Raw genomic sequence first — 27,884 nt, forward strand, 5'->3', positions numbered from 1 at the left:
TCGTTCTTTTTCTTTCTTTCTTCTTCTTCTTTTTTTTTTTTTTTTTCTTGTTTTTGATGGGATCAGATGGTTCATTTCCAAAGAGAGACAGAGAGAACTGTGTCTTGTTTAGGAACAAGAGCCTTGGAGTAAGACTTGTGCTTAAACTCTGGATTTGTTTCTTATCCCCTGGGTGACCTTTGGCAATTTATTCCACCTCTCTAAGCCTCAGTCTTTGTTACCTAAAAAATTGGGATAAAGATACGTATCTCCTATGGCATGTCGCGGAGATTATGATAATATGCACACCCCCGAGCCCGGTGCCGGGCACACGGTGGCTGGTTCCAACAGAAATCTGTGGGTGGAACGCTGGCTAGTCATTGTGATGAATAACATCGAGGAGAGGGAGTGGACCTACACATGGCAGTCCCCTTCTTCCCCAACCGCTGCCAGGCAGACAGCCAGCGTCCTAGAACTTAAAGGACTTTTCGATGGGTGGAACCTGGGCCGGGTGGGCTCCCTGGCGCGGACGGAGGCGGGGAACGCTGGCGGGGGTCTACCTCTCCAGCCACGGGAAGGTCCGTGGGCTCCCCTGCCCGGGCTGGGCCGGTCCCCAAGCAGAGAGAGAGGCTGATCCCCGGCCCCCGGCGTCCCGGGGGGCAGGTTCTGAGGCGGGAGCCAGGGAGAGAGAGGAGGGGCAACCGGGGGAATTTCCCCGCCTCTCTCGCTAGTTCCATAAATCTCCGCAGCCGCCGCGGCGGCCCAGCCGGGAAGTGCACAGAGCCGGAGCGCAGCGTGGTGGCACCAGACGCCTCCCTTTCCCCACGGCTTGCTTTCTTTCTTTCAGTTGTGTGGGTTTGTGAAGCCTTCCCTTTCCCTCCTCGCTCGGGTGGCTGCCCCAGCCTCGCAGCCCGGCCGCCGCTCCTCCTCCCCGGGGCCGCCGCCCGCCCTCGCCGCTGCCTGCTAGCTGCGCCGGGACTCGCAGGAAGCGAGAGCCCCGCGGCTCGGCTCGGGCTCCGACTCCGACTCCGATTCCGACTGTCAGCCTCGGGCCCCGCGCACCCCGGCCTGCGGGCGCCCCGGCTCTCGGAGACGCCCTCTGCGCCGCGGGGGCCGGGTGGGCGCCGGGCTCCGGGGACCGCTCGGGCGGCCGCCTCCTCCCCCCACCACCGCGGAGCCCTGCGATGGTGGCCGCCCGCGCTCCCGCGCTGTAGCCGGGCGCCTCCTAAGTTTGGGAGCCGCCGCCACCGCGACGCGGAGCCGAGCCTGCAGCAGAGGAAGAAAGTTTTGCGGGGTGCGCCGAGCGGGCCCTGGGCGCACCTCCCGCGGCCCGCTTCCCCGCGCCCGGAGCCCGTCGGCGGGGAGTTGAGGGAGGCAGCATGGCCCGCCAGCCGGAGGAAGAGGAGACGGCCGGGGCCCGGGCACTGCGGCCGCCCCTCTGGCTGCTCTGCCTGGTCGCGTGCTGGCTTCTGGGCGCCGGGGCCGAAGCCGATTTCTCCATCCTGGACGAGGCGCAAGTGCTGGCGAGCCAGATGCGCAGGCTGGCGGTCGAGGAGCTGGGGGTCGTCACCATGCAGGTAAGTGGCCCTCGAGCTGGCCAGACATCCCGCCTTTCTCCTTTGCGCAAAGCCCCATCCCACTTCCCGGTACAAGTCCCCTGGACTGTGTGCATCGGCTCCTTGCATGCACAGAGCCCGGCTTCCCGTCGGACCCCTCTGTCCTCTGTACAGACCCCCTGACAATACACCAACTCTTCTTCCATGCACTCGTCTACCCCTGCCCTTCTCTTCTGCAGAATCCCCTGCCCTTTGCACGGAACCCACTTGACCCTGCACAGCCCCGCTCTTCTGAGTACCAGCTCCTTCATCTCGTCAAGGATTCTTCAGTTTCCTCGCACCTCTTTTCTAATTTGCACCCATTTCCCATGCAGGCTTGTTTTCACCCTGCCACCCCTGCAAACTCCCCTCCCTCTTTGTGTCCCCATCCCAGAGCAGCCAGCCCCGTCTGGCTCGGACGATTTTCCGAACTCCCCACCCTACCCCCTTGACCGCGTCCTCGCGTCCCCCCTACCGAGGCGCACCGATGGGCGCTGGGAGGGAAGGCGCCGCAGCGTACGCAGCTGCCCCGGGGACACCTAGGTCCCGGCGGAGAGCGGCCCTCCGAGAGGGCTCCGCGCTCCTTTCCCCGCCTGGGAGCATGGGGGGAGGGGCTGGCCTGGTAGATTCCCGGTAGACTCCCGACTCTAATCCTGCTGGGGGACTCTTTTTGTTGCTTTCCGCATATCCTGCTGTGGTTTGCGTGTTGTCTGCTGTATGATTTTTGTTTCGTGTGTGCCTTTTTGGGTCGAGGAGAAAGGGAGCAAAGTGAATAAGGTTCCCATTTCTCCAAATTGTTTATCATGTCCGTCCTCCTCTGGAGAGGAAGGGGGAGTAACAGAAAAACTGCCCACAGCTAGTAAGGAATCCTGATGATGTTACTCACGACCAACAGTAGTAAAAATTGCTGAACACCAACCACCTGGAGATTCTTCCCCGCTGTTATTTTAATCCACTTGGCCATAAAGGCCCACTAGATTAGGAGAGGTTGAGATGACATTCCCAGCCTGAAACCTTTGCTATAACATTCTTATATAAATTAACACCATTCTCTTATACATTCTAACAATCATGGGGATGAATGTGGTCTTTGAAAGATCGAAGTTTCCAAGAATGCGTTCTTGGAATAGGTTTCTGATTTCCATCCTACTGTGACCACTCCTTCCACCTTCCACCGGGAGAGGTGTTCAAGTCACTTTTGGGATTTAGGTTTCTTACTTCTTTCTTCTTCTTCCTCATCCTCCTCTTCTCTTTTTTTCTTCCTTCTACTTCCTCCTTCTCCTCCTTCTTGTTCTCCTCCTCCTCCCTTTCTTTTTCCTTCTTCCTCCTTCTTCTTTCCACTTCCCCACACCAGTGTAATTGTAACCCACGAGGTTACAATTTTCCTGAGGCAAGTTCCACAGACCTTTTCTACTGTAGGGAAAGACCACTGGGATTATTTTTAAGGGTGACATTGAGGACTGAAGAGTGGATGGATTTTGAAAGGTAATTTTGCATTTATTTGCAGACACCCGGCCCTGAAGTGCAATGGAGTTGGGTTTTCTTGATTTGCATAATAATAGATAAGCTTTTAAGATGCATCATTCAACTATGCCGATCTTTCAGGTTCAGATTCAGTTGCAATTTTGTCCATATGCATTTTCTGATTTCTGATTATTGCTGAGTTCTTAGGAGTGAAGTGACTTTTAGAAAAGATGGAAAGCTAGGATTAAAAAAAATAGTGGTGAATGTTTCCATTCAGAGCACAAACAGAATTGTAGTTTTGCATTGAGGCACCTCTTTTAATAAAGGAAACTTAATATATTGGAGTTGTGGACTCTGGTTGTAGGATTTGTAGGCATTTGCCACCTTCACTCCATCACTAGGGCCGGACAAGAAATCTTAGGATTCTCCCCTACCACCCCCCTCCATGCCTTTTCCTTGTAAGTTAAGGACTTGCTTTTTCTAAGATGCTGACAGCCGTTTTACTGTTTCTCACCCAGTCCTTGACAAAAGGTGAAATTGGATCCCAACACATTGTCATTCAGGTAGGGATCCTAAGCAAATGTAGTTTTAAAAGGCTTCCCTGTTGAAAAAGAGACACTTCGAAAAAAAGCTCTGATCGGTGGGGGGTTTGTGCCCAAATGGCCCTTTATCTCCTCCCAACTGGCCTCTTTCTAACACCTTTGCAACCTCATTGTGGAAACGGACCTCCCGTGGACAGGGTTTTGTCTGGCAAAATGTGAAGTGGCTTCTCTCCTTTTTTGAAAGGAGACACACATACTGTATTTAAATTCTACTTCTTGAGCTGTACATTGATCTGCCACTTGCTTCTATCTGGGAAAATTGCAGAAAGTGTGTCTTTTTAATTTAGTTAGACTGGTTAAAAAAAAAGTCGAATGCAGGTTAGATTTCTGACCTTAGAACAAAGATTTTGAGCCCCACATTCTCATCTGTAAACCTTTGGGATTTGTTCAGTGGGTCTGAAATTATGTGGGTTTAGTTACCTAAAGCGTAGGTTATATAGCCCTCCCTGCAGCATGTTGGATTTTCTAGATGTGGAGCTAATCTGTTTTTCAGAGGTAAGCCTCACGTAGGCTTTAAGGTCTGACTTCCTACGAAGATGATCGGGGTGTGGGTGGAGGGGGGACAGTTGTGTCTCTTTGGAAAAGAATGTCTTCCCTTGCTTAAGGGATTGACTCCTTTCATTTGACCTTGGCATTCTGAGCATAGTACAGGCCTTTCAGGACAGCATCTCACTTTATGAGAAACATTCTATAGGTCTCTTTATATGTAAAAAGTCAATGTTCAGACTTTTATATGGCTTTTGCTGCTGAAATTCTTGAAAGACAATTTTAAAGTTTGAGAAATTACAAAGTAGCCCTCAAACCAGGCCTGCTGTTTTGCAGTATTTCGAGTGGCAGCACTTACTGCTTATAAGGAGTTGCAAGGGGGTAATTTTACAAAAACAGAAACCTAGCCTTCTTGCAGTACCATAGTTTCCCATGACGTAGTTTTTGCACTTGCTGATAGAGAAGACAGTTTGAAAAGCATCTATCTTGAAGATTTTCTTGGAAAATTCTTCAGTGGGGGCTGCCTACTCATGATTTTTGTTGTTCCTTTTCAATAATGGACAAACTGTTTTAAAAAATCTTTAAATAAGTTGTGCCAACCAATTTAGCCAGTGCTCTGGGAAAGCTGTCACTGAATACTGTTCCCCTGGCAGCAGACATCATACATCATGGATAAAAGTCAAAAACCTAATCGTCATCTCCTCACTGGTCTGGTGCAGAGGAACCATGGTGGCGTTGAGGTCTGGGAGCAGTAAGTGGCTGTGTCCAGGGAGACATGTTTTTGCCTATTTATTTGTGCAACAAGTTTTTATCAAGCAGTATCTTGGAGTGGAAAGAGCCCCACATTGGGTAGGTAGAGACCTGGATTCCAGCTCTGCCATTTGCAAGATGGGTGATTTTTATCTGTAAAATTGAGGATGGTGATTCTTCCTCAAGATTTGCTCTGTGAACTTAAAGGAAATAGTGCATGTAAAGGCATCTGTTAATGTTAAGCTGGGACGGAGAAATATTGATGGATGTGGTTGTTCTCAAATGGAGAAATAATTATTGAAAGCTTACTGAGCATGGAGCTCTATGCTGGGTATTCAGGGGATTTTTTACAAGGACATATTCCAGCACAACTCCTTAAGGAGTTTACATTCTGGAGGAGGAGATAAGATTGCACAGGTAAACCAGCTAAATAACAATGCCTGCTTGTTAGAAGGCATATCTGGCTCTGGGAGCCATTTCGCCAGGCACTTATAAGGCCCATTTAACATTATAGGACAATACAGGCTTCCTAACAGCAAGGGCCTGGCACATGGCCAGTGCGCCTGCCTTAAAGTTAGCCCAACTCTGCCGGGCTGGGCACACTTACTATGAACTTGGCAGACAGAGCAGCAGGTTGGTCAGACAGCTGCTGGATAGGGCCTGGGAGGGAGGGAGGAGCAGTGTTTCTTCCAGTCAGGGCAGAAGAAATACCAGAAGCAAGAACTGGAGCTTCAACTCCAATTGAAGAAAAAGCAGCAGCTAGAACAGAGGCGTGTTCAGGAACTGAAGGGCTCATCTGGGGCAGAAGTGTCAAAGATATAAAGCAATGTTGTAAATAGTGACTACAGCTGAAAGTAAAGAGCAAGCCTTCTTTGTATGCAGTAAAACAGCAATGCACTAAATTCATTATTCCTTTTTTTTTTTTTTTAAGAGACAGGATCTTTGCTGTGTTACCCAGGCTGGAGTGCAGTGATGTGGTCATAATTCACTGTAACCTCAAACTCCTAGGCTCAAGCAATCCTCCTGAGTAGCTGAGACTACACGCGCATAGCACCACACCCTGCTAATATTGTTATTTTTTGTAGGTATGGAGTTTCACTGTGTTGGCCAGGCTAGTCTTGAACTGCTGGCCTCGAGTGATCCTCCCACCTTGGCTTCCCAAAGTACTGGAATTACAGGTGTGAGCTACTGTGTCTGTCCTGCATTATTCATTTTCGCATATATCCAACAAACTTTTGGGGAGCTTCTGCTCTATGAAGGGTCTTGGGTTAGATTAAACTGGCAGTCAAAGGTGACTAAAGCCTGGCCCATGCACTTAATCTCTCAACCAATGATGGAAATAGACACAAAAAGAGGCATTATGATACAGGTGGTTAGCGAGAGGCATAGAGGCGTTCCACTGCAGTAGGTTAGTGCAGTGGTACAGAGAGAAACAGGATATTGTGGGAGCATAGAGGAGCCTTGCCCAAGCCCCTTTGGTGAAGTCAAAGAAGTTAGCTACTTCTCCCTTGTCCTTTTCAGTGAAATGTCCACATACACAGGCCAGTCCTAAAAGCAGGAGCAGCTGTTGCTGCTGCTGCTTCACACATAAAGGGTAGCCAAATCAGTAGTTCATCAGATGTTTCTGATTCCTTTGGTGACACTGGACAAGGTAGCTGGTGTATCTTGAATACCTGAACAGGACTCTGACTCCTGTGCCCCTTCGTGTGGCTCCCATGTTTCATTTCTTTGGCCATTATCCTAGAGCTTCTGTGGTTATTGGACATAAACATCTTGCTGGCTCTATTGTAACTGCAAGCTGGTTTGCAGTCATGTTTGGTAAGATGTGTAATTTCCTCTAAATCACATGCATCATGATAGGACAGGGCTGGTTTAGAATGATTTGAATGTGTAAATTATACAATATAGAACATTTTCGAAGGAAAAATCACCTGTGTATGCAAATAATGTGGTTTGATTCTATGCCTTGTGTACCATATAAGCCTTAGTGGAAAAACTGCTGTGTTGCTTTCTTTTGAAAATGGATATTTAGAATAGAAGAAAACTGACCATTGACAGACGGATGACTCTGAGTTGAACTTGTCAGGAATTAGCCCAAGAAAAAGCATGTTGAATGACTTCTGATAAACTGTCTCTGTTGTGCTTAGCACTTCCTCGACTTCCTTCTCACTAATGCCTATCTTAGCTGGCCTTATTCCTTGTGCTTATTATGTTTTTCCTGCCAATAGTACTTGAGTCTGGAAGGGCTTGGGGGAGGGAGTGGAGATGGTTTTACACTTCGTAACATGTTGGTGCTATTTCTGGTTGCTGCTTGAGGAGTTCCTTCCTTGAGCTTAAGTGGACTTGCAGGCAGGAACCTTGCAGAACTCTGGAATTTTGGTATTAGATGGAGTGGGATTTATTTTAGGTATGCTTGTACCTTGGAGTAAGAATTTATTGAAAGTCAAAATATGAAGGGACAACAGGGACAAGAATTTTGACTCAGCCAGTTGGTTATTAACTGTGTAACTTCTGGCATGTTATTACATCACTCTGAACTTCAATGTCTTTGCATTTCATGTAGCTGATGGTGGGAAATATACTTTAAAGGATAACCAAGTGTCTAGCTCAGGGCTTCAGGTAGGAGCAGTCAATAAACAGAAATATACATGTGAGAGCAGTTCATTTAGCGCCAGGGCACAGAACCTGGAAGGTAGTAAACATGTAGCTCTTGAGCCTGAAGGAAACTGAAATCTAATTTGTAGACCTGCAGATTTCAATATGGTCAATCCTCTGCCCCCAGGTTTTTAAGATATGGTTCACAGACCTTTGGATGTGGTGCAAAACCATGCTTGGGGCTTTCTGAAGAAAATGCTAGACCTGGCTAGTCATAGTTATTTCTTTAAACTACAAAGATTTAAAAACATATACAAAGGTAAATAAAATAGCATATGAATATCCACATACCTCTCACCCAGCTTAGACAGTTATTAACTGATGGTCAGGCTGGTTTCATTTCTACCTCTGCCTCCACTTGCTCTTCCCTCAGATTATTTTGAAGCAAATTCCGGATATCACATAATTTCATCTATGACATTTTTATTGCATCCTTATTTAATTCCTATATTTGTAATGTTTTATAATATATATAATATATTGGTATACTAGTGTATAAAATTTACAATTGACAAATAGATATAAATATTTTGGAGGTTGTTTAGGCTACACTTTTTAACAATGATGTGCCTGAATAAAACCGTTGCTGAGTCTCCTAGATTTTTGCAAATTCGCTAATACCTTTGCCCAGCAAATTCCCCAGCCTTCCCGATGTAATGCCAAGCTTCTTTGGGGAAGCTCCTCTAGGTCTATCCCTAATTGTGCTGTCTGGCCCTCGATTTCATGCCTGGATTTCCCCACAAGACTGGGAGGGTCCTTGTTTTTCTTAAAGGCTGGCATGTAGCCTAGGCACACAAACTGGACTGCTGCAACATGAACCACATCTACCGCTTGTCCCTGTTCTCTGCCTCTTCCAGAAGACACAAGAGTCAGAAAAGGACCAAGCAAGATAGCTGTAACTGGGAGAGAAGACAGGCAGATTGAAGAGGAAGAGCTGGACTAATATACGGTATCTTCTGATCAGTCTGTCAGCAAATATTCATTGGGTTCCTCATTACACGGAGGCTGAGAGTAATAGGACATCTAGTGCCTCGCCCTAAGACCGCAGAGCTCTGTCATATCCAGAGAGGCTAAACCAACTTGGATGGCTCAAGACAATATAGAAATAAATGCTAAAATATGGGAACCCTGAGTACACCCAGGGTTGCTATATCGAATTCGTGTTTCTAGAGGTCAGTTAGACAAAACGAATGAAGTGGACCAGGTGTAGGTAAGCAGGGAGTGGTGTTGGATGTTGCAAGCTGGAGGGCTGTGCCAAGGCTGAAGGGGGGCAGGACCACTCAGCTACTCTGTTGCCCAGTAGCCATGTGGGTCCAATGTTGTCACATGACTTTGTTTTTTATGAGAAGCTGGGTGTCTGTTTTTTCCATAAAATATCTTTAAATTTTTGGCAACTAATTCAGTTTAAAAAACAAAAACAAACAAACAAACAAAAACACACACACACCATGTGGGCCAAACCAAACATGTCTGCAGGCTGGATAGGGCCAGAGGCCACCAATTTGCAGTGTCTGGGTTAGGATTATTCAGCGGATTCCAGAAAGAAAACGCAGGGGTTGTGTGCTGGTTATGGGGAGGCTGATTTATCTGTGATACAAAGAAGAACTTTCTGATAGAAGAGTTCTAGAATGGATTGCTTTGAGAGATGAACTTGTCATCATAATGACTTCAACAAGATGAAGGTTTACTTGGTGCCAGGTACTATGTTAGGTTTGAGATACCTACCTGTCAGTTAATTTCTGAGGTAATGTTATGAGAGGCGTTTCGGGATGCTTGGAGAAAGTGTCAGGGATGTTAACCTATTTAAGGGCACAGAGGGATTCTGGCAGGCCTCCCTGAGAAAGTGGAATGAAGTAGGAGTTGGTTAGTCAGAGTGGACTTCCCAAAAGGCTCCTTTTTGAGGAAAAGCGTAACACCTTTGATGAGTGGAAAGATGGCATTATGGTTTTGGAGTTTAGAGAACTAGTTGGAAGAAAGGGCATAAATAGAGGTGGGAGAAATAGGCAGAGGTCAAGCTGGGGGGTGTTTCTTGGATCCTTCATGTCAGTAAAGACTTGTGACATGGCAGGCAGCAGAACACTCAACTCACACTGGCAAGAAAGGAAGCTACTGCCCTATGCACTTGAAGTGTCTGGGGTAGATCTTTGGGCAGGACTGGATTAGGGCTCAAAGCATGTGGCCAGTACGCTGTTTTTGTCTCTTTGCATGCCTACTTCTTAAATAGGTTCTCCCCTCTATTTCAGTATGGCTGGCAGTAGCTTATCAATGTTTAAGTTGGGAACTAGCTGCTGCTTGTGCCTAAGTTCTTTGTATTTGGAGGTGAGGTGCTCTGAGGAGAAGAAACAAAAATCTGGAGAAAGCTTAGAACCTAGAAAACTCAGCCAAAGTGTCTTCAGACTCAGACGCTGTTCAGCAGTCACCGGTTGCCAAGGCCTGCTACATTTCTGGGTTTTGCCTCCCCAAGTTTAGTTTGATCCTGCAAGGTGGACTCCCTGCCTCTGGTCCAAAGACAGGCTGGCTGCCCAGTGTGGTCCCTCCTGTGGAGTTGTGCAAATCCAGGCTTAGCAGACCTGCCATTTCTCCCTGACCTCTCAGATCTACAGATCACTGGCTGCTATGAGAACAGGGATGGACCAGAGAGATAGTCAAATCTGCCCCGCTTGTTTTACAAATGTTCATTTTACAGAAACTGAGACCCAGTGAGGAAGTGGCTCTCTGGAGATCATACCAGTAGTAAGTGATAGATTTAGAACTCATGTTTTGGTTTTAGTCTCTCGTTTTTTGACCCTTTTCATAATATTATACTGTGGGAGCCCCCTTTTCCCCCCATTTTTCTCTTAGAATGGAAAAGGAAACTTAATATAGTAGTATACATTCCTCTTCTGAAAAGAAAGTTTGGCTTAATGATTTAATGGCTGCGAACTTAAAGTTGATGGTCTAATTTGACAGCTGACTAGATTTTTAAGTTGCTAAATACCTAGAAGTCAGTGAGTCAGTGAAGAAAGTTAAAAAATTCTTAGACTTACTAGAATGTTGTTAGATTTTTTTAAGTGCAAACTTAACTGGTCAATAACTATCATTGTGAACCAGTACCATTGAAGCATTTTTTTTTTTTTTTTCTGAAAAGGTAAGTTATTTAAAAAATACTTTAGAGGAGGAATGACTTTGTTTTGTGTTTGTTTATGTAAAAGCCGCAGAAGAAAATTCTACCTGTAATTTTCAGGTAAAGTTCTATTTAGAAATTGGATTTTGTGACCTACCTCTCTCTCCCTAGTCATTAAGGGGATATGAAGTTGTTTCTTTCTCTCTCCTTTTTTTTTTTTTTTTTTTTTTTTTTGTGAAAATTGCAATAGGATTACTACTTTGGAGGAATGGTTCATTTAATGTGATGATGAAACAAACTAAATGTTGTTTAAATGTTTCTTTACCTTGCCCTCTTTTTTTCTGAGTTCAAAGGTAGCTTTCTGTACTTCAGATGTACACAGTCAAATGATTTCCGAGTTAATTACCGTTTGAAAAGTTCCAACACCTAAATACCAGAGTGGGGAATGTAAAAAGTAGCTTATAGTCCATATTTCTCTGGAAATAGTATGCTTTATTGTAATTGTAGAGGGGAAGCCAGGGGAGTAAATTCTTATCTTGTACATGATAATGTCTTGGTTCTCTTCCAACCATAACAGTTATTATAAAGATGCAGTCAAAGCCCAAAACGGCAGCCCCTTTTTTTTTTTCTTGCTTCCCCTTGGATTTTTATTTTATTTTATTTTTGCATGGAGTATTTTTAAAGATATTCAAGGCTCTGGTGGAAGGACAGTGAAAATCGGCAAACCAGTGAAAATGAATCTGAATTTTTAATTAGGCTTTGAGTTGTTTCTTCAAAGTGTGGAGACATCATTAATGATGTAAGTCTTGTTGCATTAGCAGAGACTGACATTTTACTTCAAACGCAGAGAGTGCAGCTGTCCTGTGCAGATAAAAGTCGCCAAGTATGGAATAGCAAGGTGGATTGGTAGATAATTAGCTGTCCCACATTACTGCAGTGTGGAAGAAGCCTGCCAGTCATGGGCAGGAAGGAGGAATTATTAGCAGGAGAAAATCCAAGTGTGTCATAAAGCAATTTGGAATCACTTCAGCTGTGGCTGAGCTGATAAGGCGCATGTTAAGGAAAAACACAAACTGAGTCTAGTTTATGGTGGCCAACTTTTCTTGCTTTCTTTAAAAAAATCTTAATTCAAAAAATGAATTGCTAGAAATTAATGATCTATAAATATGCTGAAATATAGATTCATCAGTCTGCCTTGACTCTGTATATAAAAATTTAACCAGCTTACAGTAGTTTTATTTCTATGTCACTTGAAAATAAGGTGAGGATTCTATATAGGAAAAAAAATATGTTACAGAGAAGCCATGAACCCATGGCAATTACTGTGCTGTGTATTACCATTAAAAGGTATTTGAAAAAGAAAATTGGAAGTATATCATCTCTGATATAAATGTATAGTATTTATAAATGGTTTCAGGATATTTTCATGTCCATATTACTGGTAGCATATGTCTGTATATTTAAATATTTTAAGAGTTTTTCTGTGATCACTGCATTCATTTCTAGGGGACTAGAGGTGTAGAAAGACCTGTTGGGTTTCTTGTCCGTCCTCTATTATTTGCTAACTCATATGAAACTTCATGGGACTTTTTCCCCCCACTTGGATTACTCCATGTACCTCTGCCAGGATACTGGGCCTTCTTTGTCCTGACACAATCTGCTTTAATGGATTGGCTCTCTCTAAAGCCTATATTTCTCATGACATCCCAAAGACAGGACATGCTGAAATGGGTTCGTTTCCATATTCTGCTTGGCGGTGCCTGAACAAGAGCTGTCCTTGGCCACTGCAGGAGACAGCCAGTGCTTTCTGCTGCTTGTTCTGCTCCCTTTCTAGGGGACTGTTAGTCACCGAGTTGTTGCTGCCCTGAGTGGTTTTGGGGAAAAACCTGGAGAACATAGATTGGGTTGGTTGGTTGGTTTGTTTTTTGTTGCAGTCTTGGCTATTTGATCCAGAATTGGCTTCACTGAACCATTTGTGAAAAGGGGAAATTTGCCACTTCTGTAGTCTTCGGGGGGTTAGCCTGTGTGCTAATTATGAACCAAACACATTTGTTAGGAGTGTTTTAAACTTGAGATAGTATGATTTCAGATGACCATGAGAGAGGCAAATACATTATTTGCACATATTCAGATAAAAAAATGTAGGCAAGAGTTACAAGCAGTAAAACATCCTGGAGATGACTTATTAGAGCATGAGCTCTTGCAGGAAAGAACACAGAACACAGGAAAGAACACTGCGTAGTCCTGGTGGTTACCCCTGTCTGTGTCACATTATGAGGACTCAAAAATTTCTAGACCACAGACATTGCCCAGCAGCCTTTAAATGGTAGACTTTGTAACTTTTTAGTAGTTACTGTTACAAATTTAGCTTTTACTACTATGTTTAATGTGTCCATCTCATTACTTTAGAATTACTATGAAATGTCTAGGGTCTTTATCTGCTACTAAAGATTAAGAACGTTTCAGGTGAGTAGAAGTATCTGCTACAGTATCAAGCACATTAGGACTCTAAGTAGACTCTAAGTATTAGTTGGTTCTAATGTTTAATATAGTCACCTAGAGAAAGTTGGGCTACATTTAAGAATGTAAAAAATACAAAAATGATTGTGTACTTTCAAACTAATATACATGGGTCTACTTTATCCTAGAGGTTAGAGTTCATTAGTTAATTCACTTCACAAATCTTTATTGAACACAGACTGTGTGCCATAAACTTGGATTTGAGTTTATGTTGTCACAAAGAGAGAGACATGATTCCTACTGTTATAAAATATGCAGCCTGCTAGGTGAAATAGACATTAAACAAATAATCTTACAAATAAATATACGTTGTAAATTTTGAGTAATGTTATGAAGGAAATATGGGGCCTTTAGAAAGAGTACCAAGGGCAAGCTGGGCTGGGTGTGGTGGCTCACTTTGGTAATCCCAGCACTCTGGGAGGCCGAGGTGGCAGGACCCCTTGAGGCCAGGAGTTGAAGACCAGCATGGGCAACATGGTGAGACCATGTCTCTACCAAAAAAAAAAAAAAAAAAAAAAAAAAAAAAAAAAAAAAGAGTGCCAAGGAGATATTTTAGAAATGTAAGTCAGATATGTCATACCTCTGCTTAAAAGTCCCTAAAGGTTCTCATCTGACTCAGTACAATCCTGAATTACTGGTGGCCTTCGCAGCTGGATGTGATCTGGCCCCTTCCACCTTTGTGACCTTATCTTTTACCTCCCCTCCCCCTTGCATATAACTCTGTTCTTTCAGCACTCTAAGCACATTCCTGACCCAGAACCTTTGAACTTGCTGCTCCTCTTGCTTGAGAACAGCAAGAAGTATCCCTGCCAACCCTCTTTGAAACAGCACCTCCCTTGCCCTTCCTCACTGTTTCCTACCCTGTTTCTTTTAGTGTTCGTCATGCCCCCTAACCTCTCACAGGTAAGCACTGTATTGTTCAATGCTATATTCCTGTAGAATGGTGATTGGCTCTTAGAAGTACTCAGTAAATCATTATTGGACAAGGGTGAGCGGGAGCGACAACTCTAAAAGGGAATCTGAAGCAGTGATGGAAAGGAGGAGCCAATCAGGGGAGGGGCTGGGGGCCAAGCAGAAGGAGGAACCAATCAAGGGAGACGTTGGGAGGGGACATGGCAGAAGGAGGAGCCAACCAGGGAGAGGTTTAGGGGGTGTAACATTCCAGCAGAAGGAAGAGGCTTTGTAGAGGTCTTGAGAGACAGGACCTTGGTGTAGTTTAAAAACTGAAAGCAAGCCAGGCGGCTGACGGCATATGAGCAGAAGGGTGGTGCTAAGGGAGGAATTTGGATTCTTATTCCTCGTCAATTCAGGTATATTTCCCAGTAACTCTTTTAGTCGTGGCCAAAAGTGTACAGTTCTGTGGCATTAAATACTTTCATATTGTCGTGCAACCGTCATGACCATCCATCTCTAGAACTTTTTCATCTTCCCAAACTCTGTACCATTGAATAATAATGCCCCATTCCACCCTCTCGCCAGTTCCTAGCAAATCACTGTTCTACTTTCTGTCTCTCTGAATTTGGCTACTCTAGGCACCTCATAAAAGTGGAATTAAACAATATTTGTCCTTTTGTGACTGACTTATTTCACTTGGCATAATGTCTTCGGGGTTCATCCATGTGTAGCATGTGTCGGAATTTCCTTTCTTTCTAAGGCTGAATAATATTCCATTGTGTGTATATGCCACATTTTGTTTATCCGTCCATCCATCAATGGACAGTTGACTTGCTTCCACCTTTTGGCTACTGTGAATAATGCTACTATAAACATGAGTGTACAAATATCAGTTTGAGTCTGCTTTCAGTTCTTTTGAGCATGTGCCCAAAAGTGAAATTGCTAGATCATATGGTAATTCTGCTTAATTGTTTGAGAAACTGCCATACTGTTTTCCATAGTGGGTGTACCATTTTAAAACTTTCCCACCAGCAATGCACAAGGGTTCTAATTTCTTCCCCTCCTTACCAGTACTTGTTTTTTGTTTGGTTTATTTGTTTTACAGTAGCTATCCTAATGGGAGTGAAAATACACACTTTTTGTTGAAGTTTCATGAATTTTGAAAATGCAGTCATGTAACCAACACCACAGTCAAGATATACAACAGTAACACCGCTCCCCAAAATTATCTGATGCTGCACCTTTATAGTCAGTCCTTTCCCCACCTGAAACTCCTGGAAACCATCGATATATTCTCCATATCTATAGTTTTGCCTTTTCCAGAAAAGGATAAATGGAAACATTATGATATGTATTTTGAGTCTGGCATCTTTCATTTAACACAGTGCATTTGAGATTCATCCATGTTGTATGTATCAATAGTTAATTCCTTTTTATTGCTGAGTACCATTCTATTGTACAGATATGCCACAGTTTGCTTATCCATTCACCAATTAAAGAACATTTGAGTTTTTGGTAGTTTTTTGTTTTGTTTGTTTTGCTTTGAGACAGGGTCTTTCTCTGTCACCCAGGCTGGAGTGCAGTGGCATGATCACAGCTCACTGTAGCCTCCACCTCCTGGGCTCAAGTGATCCTCCCATCTCAGCCTCTTGAGTAGCTGCGACCACAGGCATGCACCATCATGCCCGGCTAATTTTTGTATTTTTTGTAGAGATAGGGTTTCACCATATTGCCCAGGCTGGGAGTTTTTTGATGTTTCAAATCTACTATTACACATTCAGGGTTTAATAGCGGTTTTGGGTTGAATATAAGTTTTCATATTTCTAGGGGTGGAATTACTATGCCATATGTTAAGTGTGTGTTAAACTTTATAAGAAACTGCCAGTCTGTTTTCCAAAGGGGCTGTATTACTTTGTTTCCCCACCAGCAATGTATGAAAAGTCCTGGTTGCTCCACAGCCTCACCACAACTTAGTAGAATCTGTCATTTTAATATTAGTCATTATAAAATGTGTGAAGTGGTATCTCATTGTGGTTTTAGTGAATATTTCTCTAATGAACAATGATGCTGAGCATTTTTTTCATGTGCCTATTTGCCATTAGTGTATCTTTTTTGGTGAAATATCAAAACCTTTGCTAATTTTAAATTGGGCTGTTTATTATTGATTTTTAAATAATTTAGTGATTTTTATTAAATTTGTCGCATTATGCAGTGAGCACCACTATCTGGTTTTATAACATTTCCATAACCCAAAAAAGTTTTCATATATTAATTTATTGTCGAGTTTTGAGAGAGTGTGCGCGCTCACACGTATGTATTCAGACGTGCTTTTTATGTTCGGGATGAGAGCCAAATTCTACTACTACAAATTGGTTTTCTTTCAAATGACATTGTTCTCAAAGGAAATTTGCTTTTATTGTTTAAATAGTAATGACATCCAGGATTAGAAATAATAAAGTGTAATCCAGGGTATATGCAAATCTTCAAGAGAGTTGTGGGTTTTGCAGTTCTTGTTTGCAGCTAAAAACAAAGCATTATTTAGGATTTTTGGATCAATGTGGCCTGCACAGAATCTTGGGCTTAGTCAGTCAGTCAATCTGTAAGAAACTGTAGATTGAACTTCTGTTATGCACAAGCACAGCTTTGGGAGCTGGGACTGCCTTTGAGGAGCTTACATTCTTATAAGAGGGAGATAAATATTTAAACATGTAAACGTTAAGTACAGGTAATGTTGAACCCTGACCAGTTCTGTGAAGGACATAAAGTAGGTTAACATGGAGTTCAAAGAAGGCCTCTTGGGGGTGCTGCTATTTGAATGGAGGCGTGAATGATGATTGGTAGCAGCCTGGGAGGACCTGTTGTAAGGAATAAAGCATACAGAGACCTGTGGAGGAAAGGAGATCAGTGTGTGTGAAGGGCTGAACAAAGGCGCTGAAGAAAATTGGGAATAAAGGAAGATGAGTGAGGATAGGATCACTGTGGAGAACAAGTTTGGATTTTGTTCTGGCTGAAATGGGAAGCCACTGGAGGGTTTTAGGCACAAAAACAAGGGAGTTGGCTTTTGCTTAGAAGGATCCCTCTGGCTGGTTCCATTTCTTTCTCTCACTCTCTTGGCTCTATCACCCTCTGGCTGTCAGTTTATCCTCAGGCTGGTTTTGCCTGTAGTAAAATGAGTGCAGTGATGCTAGGCTTCCCAGAGGTACAGGACACTCTTCAGGAGAAGAGGGCATCTTTCTCCCCCCTAGGCTTTGAAGGATGGCTTGGGCTCACTCTGACTGGACCTTAGTGGAATACAAGAGAATGGGATTACATTAGTTTATGCCAGTCAGGACCTACTCCTGCAGCCTAAACCTCCTAGAAGTGGGTTGATTCTACTCACATTTTATGACCTACACAATCCAGTGATTTGGATAGCAGAGAGGTGACACCAATATTTACTACAATTATCGCTGTTACCATTCCACTGGCAGTAGAATACAGGGAATGATTTTGATCATTTTGGTAGTGTCTTGGTTATGCTGGACCTCCTCTTTTTTTGAAAAAAAAATGTAACTGATTATCTACTTAGCACCTGCCATACCTAATTTCAAGACAGACATGAAACATAGGAAGTGCATGGTGGTGTTACATCAACAATAGTGCTTGGAACTGCTTAATTCATTTGGTTAGTAGGAGAATTCAAATCAATTGGTTTAGAAGGCAATTCTAATACTTTATATATTTGAATATAATTTCAACTTTTTGTAAGGTGATGTGATTGTGGTTTGGAATTGCCCATGTTGGTGGGATTTACATTTTATAAACATATTATTACAGATACAGCTTAAAAACATAATATGTTTTATAGGTAGAACTGGGTTTTTCAGTAGCTGGTGGTAGATGCTTTTATGATTTGTGTTTTGTAAGTTTCAGTTCTTTGACCATCTCTGTTTGTTCATCTCTAATTTCTGGTTGGCTGTGTCTGTTCTGTGATGATACTGAGAAAAGTTACAAAGAGAATTGCTACTTTTGGATGTGGTTTTTAAACAGCCTGCAATCATTTCATCTAGTTAGTGAAACTAAAATACATGATTTTTATAAATGATTTTTGAGAGGTTTGTAGTTACCAAAACAAAATCTACTCTGGACAGTTATAGAGGATTCATTGTACAGAGAATCTCATTATGACATAGTAAAATATTATTAAGGAGGTAAAGCATGAAAAACATCCTTTTTGAGTTTATTTTCCTCATAAAAGTTTGTCTTCTATTTGATGCAAATCAAGATTGTATAGGACTTGCAGGTAACCTGGTAAATTTCTTGTTGAATTTTCATTTAGTGTTTTTGCTCATAAATTATTGAAGTGAGAGTATTGTGCTACTATTTCCCAAAATGTCTGACATTGAATGAAGAGGTGGGAGGTCTACTAACATAACAACATGTTCCTCCATTATTCTTTCTTTCAATACACATTGTGCATACAACCTGCCAAGTTGTATGTCTTATCCAGTGAATTCAGGTATCTTCCATTTCATTAGAATTTGACTTTTATACACTGATTCTCTTAGTTACAAGACTGAGATCAAAATTGTGTAGATAAACATTGAGCTATTCTTACTTTTATCATCACATTAGAATTCTGTAAATGCCTTTTTCCTCAAAGCATTCACATCACTGTAGAACACCTTTAAAATATTAGAAATGATTCTCATGTTGAAACAATTTAACCAGGAAAATTAAGTGAATGAGAAACTAAATAATTATTTAACATATATTTAAAGTCTGTTACTAGCCAGGTACTCTGGTAGATACCTAGGATAGAAAAGTCAACCAGATACAGCCCTGTTTTCCTGGAGTGAACATTCTACTGGGGGATTAGTTAGTAAGCAGGCTGGGAACAGCAGGGGATGAGGGTCAGCTCCGGGAAATCATGGGAAATTGTTCATAAGCAATGGTGGAGATTTTTGCTTGATGGATGCCCATGGGTCATGTTCCCTGGAGGACTGTGTTTGAGGGATTAAGTCTTTTTAAGCTAGTCTGTCCCAAGCTATATTTCTTATTTATGGCATTTTTAGACAGCCCACAAGTGGCCTGTAAACAATTACTATGCTTCATTCTTCCTCTGTGTGTTTTCTATAAACCTTCAACTTGGTTTTTTATTTCCTTCTTATAACTGAGCTGCCAGTTGCCCTGAGACTTTTTCCATTTTCCACTCTCCCAGGACTGCCCTGCCAGGAATGCTTACCTTTGTAGGCTTTGTGGATGTGCTTTTGAAGGAGGAGTTGAGTCCTCCAAACTAAAAGCCATTTTTAAGTAGTGCAGAGACCTTCCCCAGAGGAGGCGAGAGATATGGACGGTTCCAGCAATCCCCAGTTTACAAAGAGTCTGGCTTTCAATGCTCATTTCAGAGTCTGTTGTCTGGAACAATTCACCTAGAGGGGTTATAAAAGCAGACCCCACTCTCAGGCCAACTCACAAAAGCCTGTTTAGGAGAAATGGGATTTTAATCCAAGCTCTCTTGCTATCCTTCTGAACCTCAGGTTTCTTACTGTAAAAATCAGGGCTGTTTCCACCATTGTTGTACAGTTAAATGAGATGAGGTTTGTAAGAATATCTAGCACAATGCCTGATGCCAGAGGTCTCAGGAAGTGTTTGCTTTTTCTTCATGTGAGGATACGTAATGCTAAGTCTTCAGAATTTTGTACTCTACTCCCCACTTCTAGATTTGAGCAGCCAGGAAGAGTCCTGGTTGTGTGGGGATAATAGATGGGGAGGATGTTATTAAGGACGAGGAAAAGGGGAAGTGTTATAATATTATTAGTTCCTATTTATTGAGCATTTACTATGCGTTGCATACCATGCTAAGCACAGGTAAGTATTGGCTATTATTACCTAACTCATACATACCCCAGTGGACCAAGCTGGATGTCAGAACGTCCATTCCTAATTACCTTAGCCAAAGGGAGTGGTGCAAAGGTACCTAATTCCCTTGGCCAGAGGTACAAATAGCTCTACCTCAGCCCCTGCCCACTTTCAATGATGACCCTGTCCACTGATCAGGAATAACTATTTGGGGATATTTTTGTCTGTCACTAAGCAGTTTCAGCAAAAAGGAAGATATTTTTCAAATTCCCAAAGGGCAGAAGCAGCCCTCTCTCTGGTACTGCAGGTCTGACTGGGCATGGTTTCCTCTTGAAATGTCTCCTTGTGATGTTATAACTTAAAAGATGGAGGGCTGTTTGATCCAAGCCCAGGATTTGTTGGCTACAGGGTTTTCGTTAATAGAAAACATTCATGCACCTCTAGGGGGGAGAAATTAAAGCACATACTTCTTCCTGTTTGACCTTCGAACCCTTGCCATTTACATCAAACACTTGCTGGGAGAGAAAGCTAATTTAATAAACTGTGATAGCTTCTTCTCTAACAAGCCTCATTTTAAACTTGGCATTTTCTCCTCAAGCTGATGAGTTTCCGTCTTCTCAGAAGATGTGTGTACCCTTCAGACATCTGAGGGGAGAGAATGTACTTTGTGGGTGGTGCAATGCTTTGCTAACATCATGTTCTCCCTTCAGTGAGTTTCAGAAATATCTCACCTTTTAAGAACAATCACAAAGGAGTCGTGCAAAGGGAGAGTGACTTGGCTTCAGCAAGCCTCAATTTCTTGATTTGTAAAATAGGGATTTTACCCTACCTCAAAGGGTTGTAGTGAAGACCAAAAGCAACAATTTATATAAAAGTACTTCGTATCATGCTTTTTCAGTTATAACCTTTTATTCTCAGGGAAGTCAGCAAATGCTGGTGGGAACATAGGTGCAGAGCAGCAACATTTTCTCTCTTCAAACATGGACTGAAAATTCTTGCCTTTTAATTTGCAGAAAACCCCCATCCTATGGGGTTCTCGTGTAAAAATTAAAAGAGAAAACTCTAGAAAAATCTTTGCTTAAATAACTTTTAAAAAGTAAATAATTTAATCTGCCTAAAATCTAGAGACCAGTATGATATGACTGTAATACTAACAATGTCTAAAATTTGTTACCCTGCTTAAATTTGTGCAAGGGTTGCTCTCAAATGGTCCAAACTATAAACATGCAGTCCATGAATGCCAAGGTCCCTCTATGGAGTAACTGACCCAAAGCACTGGGAAAAGAAGTACCTTTCTTCAAGGACTGCTTCCTCTCCTTTTTTTTTTAAAGAAATGGTCTCCCTCTGTATTACTCTGTTTTTACACTGCTATAAAGAATTACCTGAGACTGGGTAATTTATAAAGAAAATCAGTTTAATTGACTCACAGTTTTGCATGGCTGGGGAGGCCTCAGGAAACTTACAATCATGATGAAAGGCAAAGGAGAAGCATGGCATGCCTTACATGGCGACAGGAGAGAGAAAGAAGAGCAAGGGGGGAAGTGCCACACTTTTATACCATCAGATCTCGTGGGAACTCAAGAACCACAAGACCAGCATGGGGGAAATCCACCCCCATGATTCAGTCACCTCCCTCCAGGACCCTCCCCTGACACATGGGAATTACAATTTGACGTGAGATTTGGGTGGGGACACAGATTCAAACCATATCACCTCTGTTGCCCAGCTCGGCTCACTGCAGCCTTGACTGTCTCTCATGCATAGGTGATCCTCCTGCCTCAGCGTCCTGAATAGCTGGGACTACAGGCAGGCACCACCATGTCCAGCTAATTAAAAATTTTGTTTTTTGTAGAGCCAGGCTCTTACTATCTTGCCCAGGCTAGTCTCAGACTCCTGGACTCTAGCAGTCCTCCTACCTCAGTGTCCCAAAGTACTGGGATTACAAGTGTGAGCCACTGCATCCAGCCTTTATTATTATTATTATTATTATTAATAAAAATTAACAGTGAGACACTAGCTTTGCTGTGTTGAAATCATATACTGTACTTGATTTCCTAAAAGTATCTTTCACTAGTGTTCTTTCTTGACAAAAGATGGTTTGAAACTGGAACTCCCCTCAATATTTCTGTATGAATTTTAAAATATTTCTGTATGAATTTTTTAAAAGCTTTTTTTTTAAAAAAAAAAAAGAAATTTGGAATAAAAGGTGAAGAAAAACATTGTTTTCATCTAGGTAGCATTATTCATTTGGAAAAAAGAAGACAGTTGAAGAAACTATTCTATATCTGCAGTTTAAACAACCTATATTTTGGAGATGTTTTATCCTTAGCAAAAGGCTAGTGGAATTCTTTATTGCTTGAAGAATAAGGCCACTTGTATAACTTGAGAAAAATACGGGGAAGGATGACCTTTATTCTGATAGCATGGAGTTGGGTCCCCCTATTGTTTTCTTAAAACAAACCGTTGACCAGCAGCTCTGGCCTCCATGTCCCCTTTGGCCTTTGTCTGTGGGTACATTAATGCCACTGGACAAGACCAAATGGCTCCTGGCTTCAGATCTCTCCAGGCCAATCTCACTGGATGAGTTTTCCTGCTCATCACATTCCTTCTTGGAGATATACTCCTCCCTGTTCTGACACTTCATCGTATGCCACACAGAAACAATAAGCTCCAGGTGCCCAACAGCGCTGTGCCGTTACTCCGCTTATCGTTAGAGTTAACGTCAGTATGAAAGACAGCACTGCCACTGGAACTGCCTGGGCTTCCTCTCCAGCTATTTGTCTTCTGGCACAAAGGTGATTATCAGATCCATTTTTTCTTAGCCTAGTTTAATACTGGCGAGTCGTGGAGGACATGTTGATGTGAAGAGAACAGGGAATTTATCCCTGAAAATTCAGCTCTGACATAGCCTTCTCTAGAAAGATGCCTGTTTTCTTACACCTAAGCTTGGGTTGCCCTTGTGAGATACTTAGCAGTAGAGACTACATCTGCTTTCCCTGAATCCATACCTTCAATAGTGCCCAGGCCAAGACTAAGCCCTCGGTAAGTGCTGAAGGAATGAATGAATGAATTTGGAAGGAAAGACTTGGGGCTCCACTTAATCTCTCTGGGTCTCTTTCCTGACTTGTAACACAGGAGTTGTTAATATCTGTGTCACAGAGCTGTCGTCACATCGAATGAAATGTCTCTAAAATCCCTTTGTGAACTGGGAAGTCGTTTGCATATCTTATAAGTGTTTGGAAATACTTTTTGAGTGAAAGATTTTTTGTTTTATGGATAGCTAGGTAAATAAAAGGACATTCCATTTAATACTTTGGGTAAACTTGCTTTTTGTGTAACTTTAATTCTTCTCTAGAAGGAGGTGATCATGAAGAAATAATGAGGTGAAGAGTTGAATCATTCATGAAGCCAGTGTGATGACCCATGAGAGGCTTAATAAATATATAGCCGAGCACTTCACTTATCTATTTTTAGAAAATGCATTGCACATTTTATTGGAAAATTACTTGTTACATTTTGTGCTTCCTATTTCTAAAGATTTGGGAGACAGAGTGCAAGGTGCACATTACCACACGGGGAACTGTTACACCTCTCTTCTTATGACTTAGAGGAAGAAATATTTTTGCAAGGGTTATGGCCCATAGCTGGACAATATGAGAATGCATGTGGAGGAAAGGAATTGTGCAGATACCAAATGGCTCAACCCAGGGGTTGTGGCAGCCTCACTGGACAGTTTTGTCTACACCTTCTTTTCCCCAGGGAATTACCAAGAAGAGTGGAGGCCCCCTGCCACTAATTTTTAATCCTCCCTCCTCCCTGCCACACACACCTTTTCTCCTCCCTGCAGTGGATTTACACACATTTTGTGGGGCTGATTTAGTGAGCTCGTGGTTCTCATAATCTCCTTATAGAAGTATATGCACATTAAGAGGACCTATTTAATAGACACGGCTGCCTCTGTGAAAGAATGCTTTGTGGAAGGGAGCCTTTGTGTATTTCTCCATCTCAACAGTTCCTGGGGCGCTTCCCAAGTCTCTCTGACACCAAATGGCAGAGCTGGGAAGGACCTGCTCCAGAATAATGGGAGGGAGCGGTGGGACGAGGGAGGAGGCGGCCAGCGTTGGAATGTGGAGACCAGGGTATTGGCACTTCAAGAGCTGAGCATCTTAACATTTTCTCTTCTTCTTACCCCCAGCTGGGGACTTTGCATTTGCAATGAGGGCCCCACTAATCTGAGCCCTAGTGAAAGTGGATCACTTTAAGCCCACAACAATGGTGGCTTCTTATCCTCTTAGTTAATGCTTTAAATAACTTTTCTTTTAGACCAGGTAGGGGCTTGTAAAGTGGGACTGTGGCTCTGGCTTTTCCTGGTAAGACACATGAAATTTTCTCATCTTTTCTGTCTTCTGTCCCTTGTTTTCTCTTAATTTGAAAGAAATCTCTGCATTGGTAAATGTGGACAAGTCAAGCTGTATTAGTGACATATCTCTGGCAGTGGTCACAGACGAGATTTATTTACATAGGATAGCAATTCTCGAGCTCCCCAACAACATCCCAAAGCTTTGGGATGGTTCTCACGACAAAAAATTTACATTTCTCTTTGTTTAGTTTGATTTGGAAGCTCCAATCTAGAATTTAGCCATGTAGTAGCTGCTTTTATTTGCTACCTGTTACCTACCAGTGAAACCACAAGGCTAGTGGAATTCTTTATTGCTTAAATTGACAGGATATGGTTGCTTAAACTGCTAGGAAAGGGGGGAAAATCTCCTAAGGACCACAATTTATTGGTAAGTAGGACTTAAAATAGTGCTCACATTTTTGAGTGTTTTTTTTTATGTGCCAGGCATTATGCTAAGGGTTAGAGTTCTATTTCTAATGCAAATAGCTACTAACTTCGGAAAGAGAAATGACTTATCTAAGATGTGAAAGCCACAAAGTGATAGATGTGGGATTCAAACCATGTCAGCTTCTGCTTGAGCACTTAGGATTATAACATTAATTGATTCAGCATTTAGTGAGCCCCATAATATTTGCTATCTGCTTAAATCTTGTTTCTTTGTGTAGTGGGCTCTTTGTGTGGGGGCGCTCTGGAGAATATGGGCATGGGTTATGAGAGGAACTGGTATTAGTTACAGCGCAGTCAACAGGAAATACTTTACAAATCCAGTGGTTGAAAATACATTTGTTTAGATCAGTCCTCTGTTCCAAGTAGGCATGTATTGGAAACCAACCTCCCCTCCCCTGCTTAGGGAGAATGGAATGTATGAATGTATGTAGAAGTAACTTGAAAACTGGAAATGAATGCAAATGTAAAGTATTATTGTCATCATTATTAGAGGAAGGAAACAGAAAAGGAAAGAAAACCTGAGGATAGAATGCTAAATTCCAGCCTTAGCTAAGTTTATTACAGTATACAGTGTCTATGCTATATTCTGGAATTCCTTCCTTATGTGTTAGGAGAAGCTCTCCTATATTATCTTAGTTTATTTCTTTTTTTTACCTTCTCTGTTGAAATAAAATGGCTACCATCTCTTCATATGTACTTGAAAGACTGAGTTCTCCCTTATCTTCCAAGTGTGAATGGCCACACAAAAGGGTGTGTCCCCAATGTACTTGGTCTGTCTGCCTGGATTGAAGTTGGCAAATGGACTTTTTGCCCTCAGTTCTTGATAGGGAGAGAGATGGAATGATAGATACACATGGACAGAAAGAGAGCCAATTCAGTGCTTCTTATTTGACTCTGAGCTAAGAGAATTACCTTTTTTTTTTTTTTGACCCTTTTTGAACCTGAGTTGCTATAATGAGTTTTCAAAGGGCCCTAGCACCAAAGTTCTCAAATTTCTTCATCTAAGCCTACTTTTTTTTCTTCTTTTTCTTCAAGCTATGACTGTGTCTCCTGCTTTTCCCATTTCTTCCCAAGCTTGTCTTTCACAAAGAAATACAACAAAAGTTGGAATATCTAATCCATTGAAAGAAAAAAAGAACGTGTATGAACTTTTCTCCTTTGTTGGCTGGGACCTCGGTAGCTATATTTTAGTTTTATTATAATATATTTGCCTAGCTTTGAATGTACTGCCAAAGGCAAGAGGGCACTTAATACCTTTGCATTTTATAATGATTTGTTTGCCAACCTGGCCCATGTCCCAGACAATGGGCATCCTAGAACATGGGTGGTAGTGAAAGTGACTTGATGTATGTTTAGTGCTTGTTTGAACTACATTCAGGCCTATCCTTTGAAATTTGTGGTGTATTTCACTTCTGGTAGTAGGCTCAAGGTTCTATAAAGGATGTGGGATTATGCAAAATTGCCCCACCTCAGTCTTACTGAAAATATTTTGATTACTTTTTAGCTTATTGTTACTAGTAGTAGTTGTAGTATTTAAGTTCAGCCAACTTAGAATATTTAAGAGGAGATATGCTAGAGTGTCAAGAAAAATCTAGCCATCTTTGAGGCAGGAAAAATTATTCTACATCTGGCCATAAAGATGATGAAGCCTTGAGCTAATCACTTAGCCTCTCTGTGCTAGTTTCCTCCTGTAATCTACTAAACAACCTTCCCAGTCTAGTTTTTCTAGGATTATTAGCTGACTCAAATTTTTCCAGTCTTGTAGCCAATGGCATCCCACTTGAGGTTCTTATCCTACTTGAAACTTACAGCTTGCAAACTTCACAGCCTTTGGGTGAAACTAGAGTGTGTTCTACCTAACATGAAACTTAATCGTAGAGACGGTGCACTGGGAATTGAGAATAGGAATCTGTTAGAGAGGTGAAGTGAGTAAAATCTCTTCCAGCTGAGCCAAACTGGGAAAGCTTTATTTATGGGTCGATTTATGGGTCAGTGAAGTCACATGACATGGACTACCTTCCTACAGGACACTTGCGCATGGAAGCCCAATTTCCTCAAAACCTAGATTTTCCTTAGAAGTTGTCACACACACACACAAAAAAAAAAAAAAAAAAAAAAAAAAAAAAAAAGAAAGAAAGAAAGAAAAAAGAAAGCTTTGCCTAAGTGGTTTCCTGTCCTTAAGGTTTCCATGGAGAGAACATTTTCAAGATTAAAGGAGTCTAGCTGTCATTTTTAACCCGAGGGGTCTTCAGATTTATGTTTCAAAGCAGGGTGGGAATTTAGTCCTTAAAAAAAAAAAAATGTTGACTTTTTCTTCAAAAAATGCCGAGGAATTAGCCCATTGGCTACTGATTATTAGCTTTGCAGTGAAAAGAGAGTGAGAAAGAGACATAGTCTGTAATTTTATAGTGCCTCTAACACTAAAATGAAGGCAGAGCTTTTTTCTTTCTGCCAAGGATGCTACAGGGTTTTGATTTGCAGTGGTCATCCTTTGATTATCCACTCACTCGGTTAACATTTTTTTTAGTCCCTCCTCTGTGCTTCCATCCTGCCTTGGGAGGCTTTAGGGTTGATAAAGAAAAGGATGCAGGTCCTGCATCTGCTTACTGTGCTTGTGGGCTGGGGGAAATCAAGAGGGTCCTTCCTAGTTTTGAAATTTCACTTTCAATTAATTATAGCCAGCAATGGTTGGCAAGGAAAGTAGGGAAGGATGGAGGAGCCCCTTAACCAGGAAGAATAAGGAGATTTCAAGACCTGTTGAAATTAATGTGATGGTTATGAGAACTGTGGCTATTTGGAGTCATATAGTTCAGGAAAAAAAAAAAAAAAAAAAAAAAAAAAAAACAACCCCGGAGAGAGCCAGGAATCAGCAGGCATTAAACCCTGACTTGTTCTCCTGGTAAATGAGTCAGCCTCTGAGGGCAGTATAATCAAAATAACAACAGGACACATCAGCATATCAAAAAGGGGCAGAGGGAGTTTATCATGGGCCAAGAGTGAGCACAGACTAGATCCCAAGCCCTTTGACAGGCCTTTGGGCATTCCTCCTTTCTCCGGAAAACCTTTCCCTAGTCTTCCAACAGTGGGGTATTATACCCCAAACAAAACTGTGGCAGGCTGGGTGTGGTGGCTTATACCTGTAATCCCAG

At 42.2% G+C, this 27,884-nt stretch overlaps 1 protein-coding gene across 1 annotated transcript in view; it reads left to right on the forward strand.

Annotated features, from left to right (window-relative positions):
- The first annotated feature begins 740 nt into the window (after nucleotides 1-740).
- CACHD1 (cache domain containing 1) overlaps nucleotides 741-27,884 on the forward strand; it is a 225,867-nt gene continuing 198,723 nt past the window's right edge. Inside the window, exon 1 of the mRNA XM_050757476.1 lies at nucleotides 741-1,556. Coding sequence (XP_050613433.1) covers nucleotides 1,359-1,556 — 198 coding nt within the window. The 5' untranslated portion in view covers nucleotides 741-1,358. The remainder of the gene's footprint in view (nucleotides 1,557-27,884) is intronic.

The sequence above is a fragment of the Macaca thibetana genome, chromosome 1 (assembly GCF_024542745.1).
Source record: "Macaca thibetana thibetana isolate TM-01 chromosome 1, ASM2454274v1, whole genome shotgun sequence".
NCBI lineage: Eukaryota > Metazoa > Chordata > Mammalia > Primates > Cercopithecidae > Macaca > Macaca thibetana.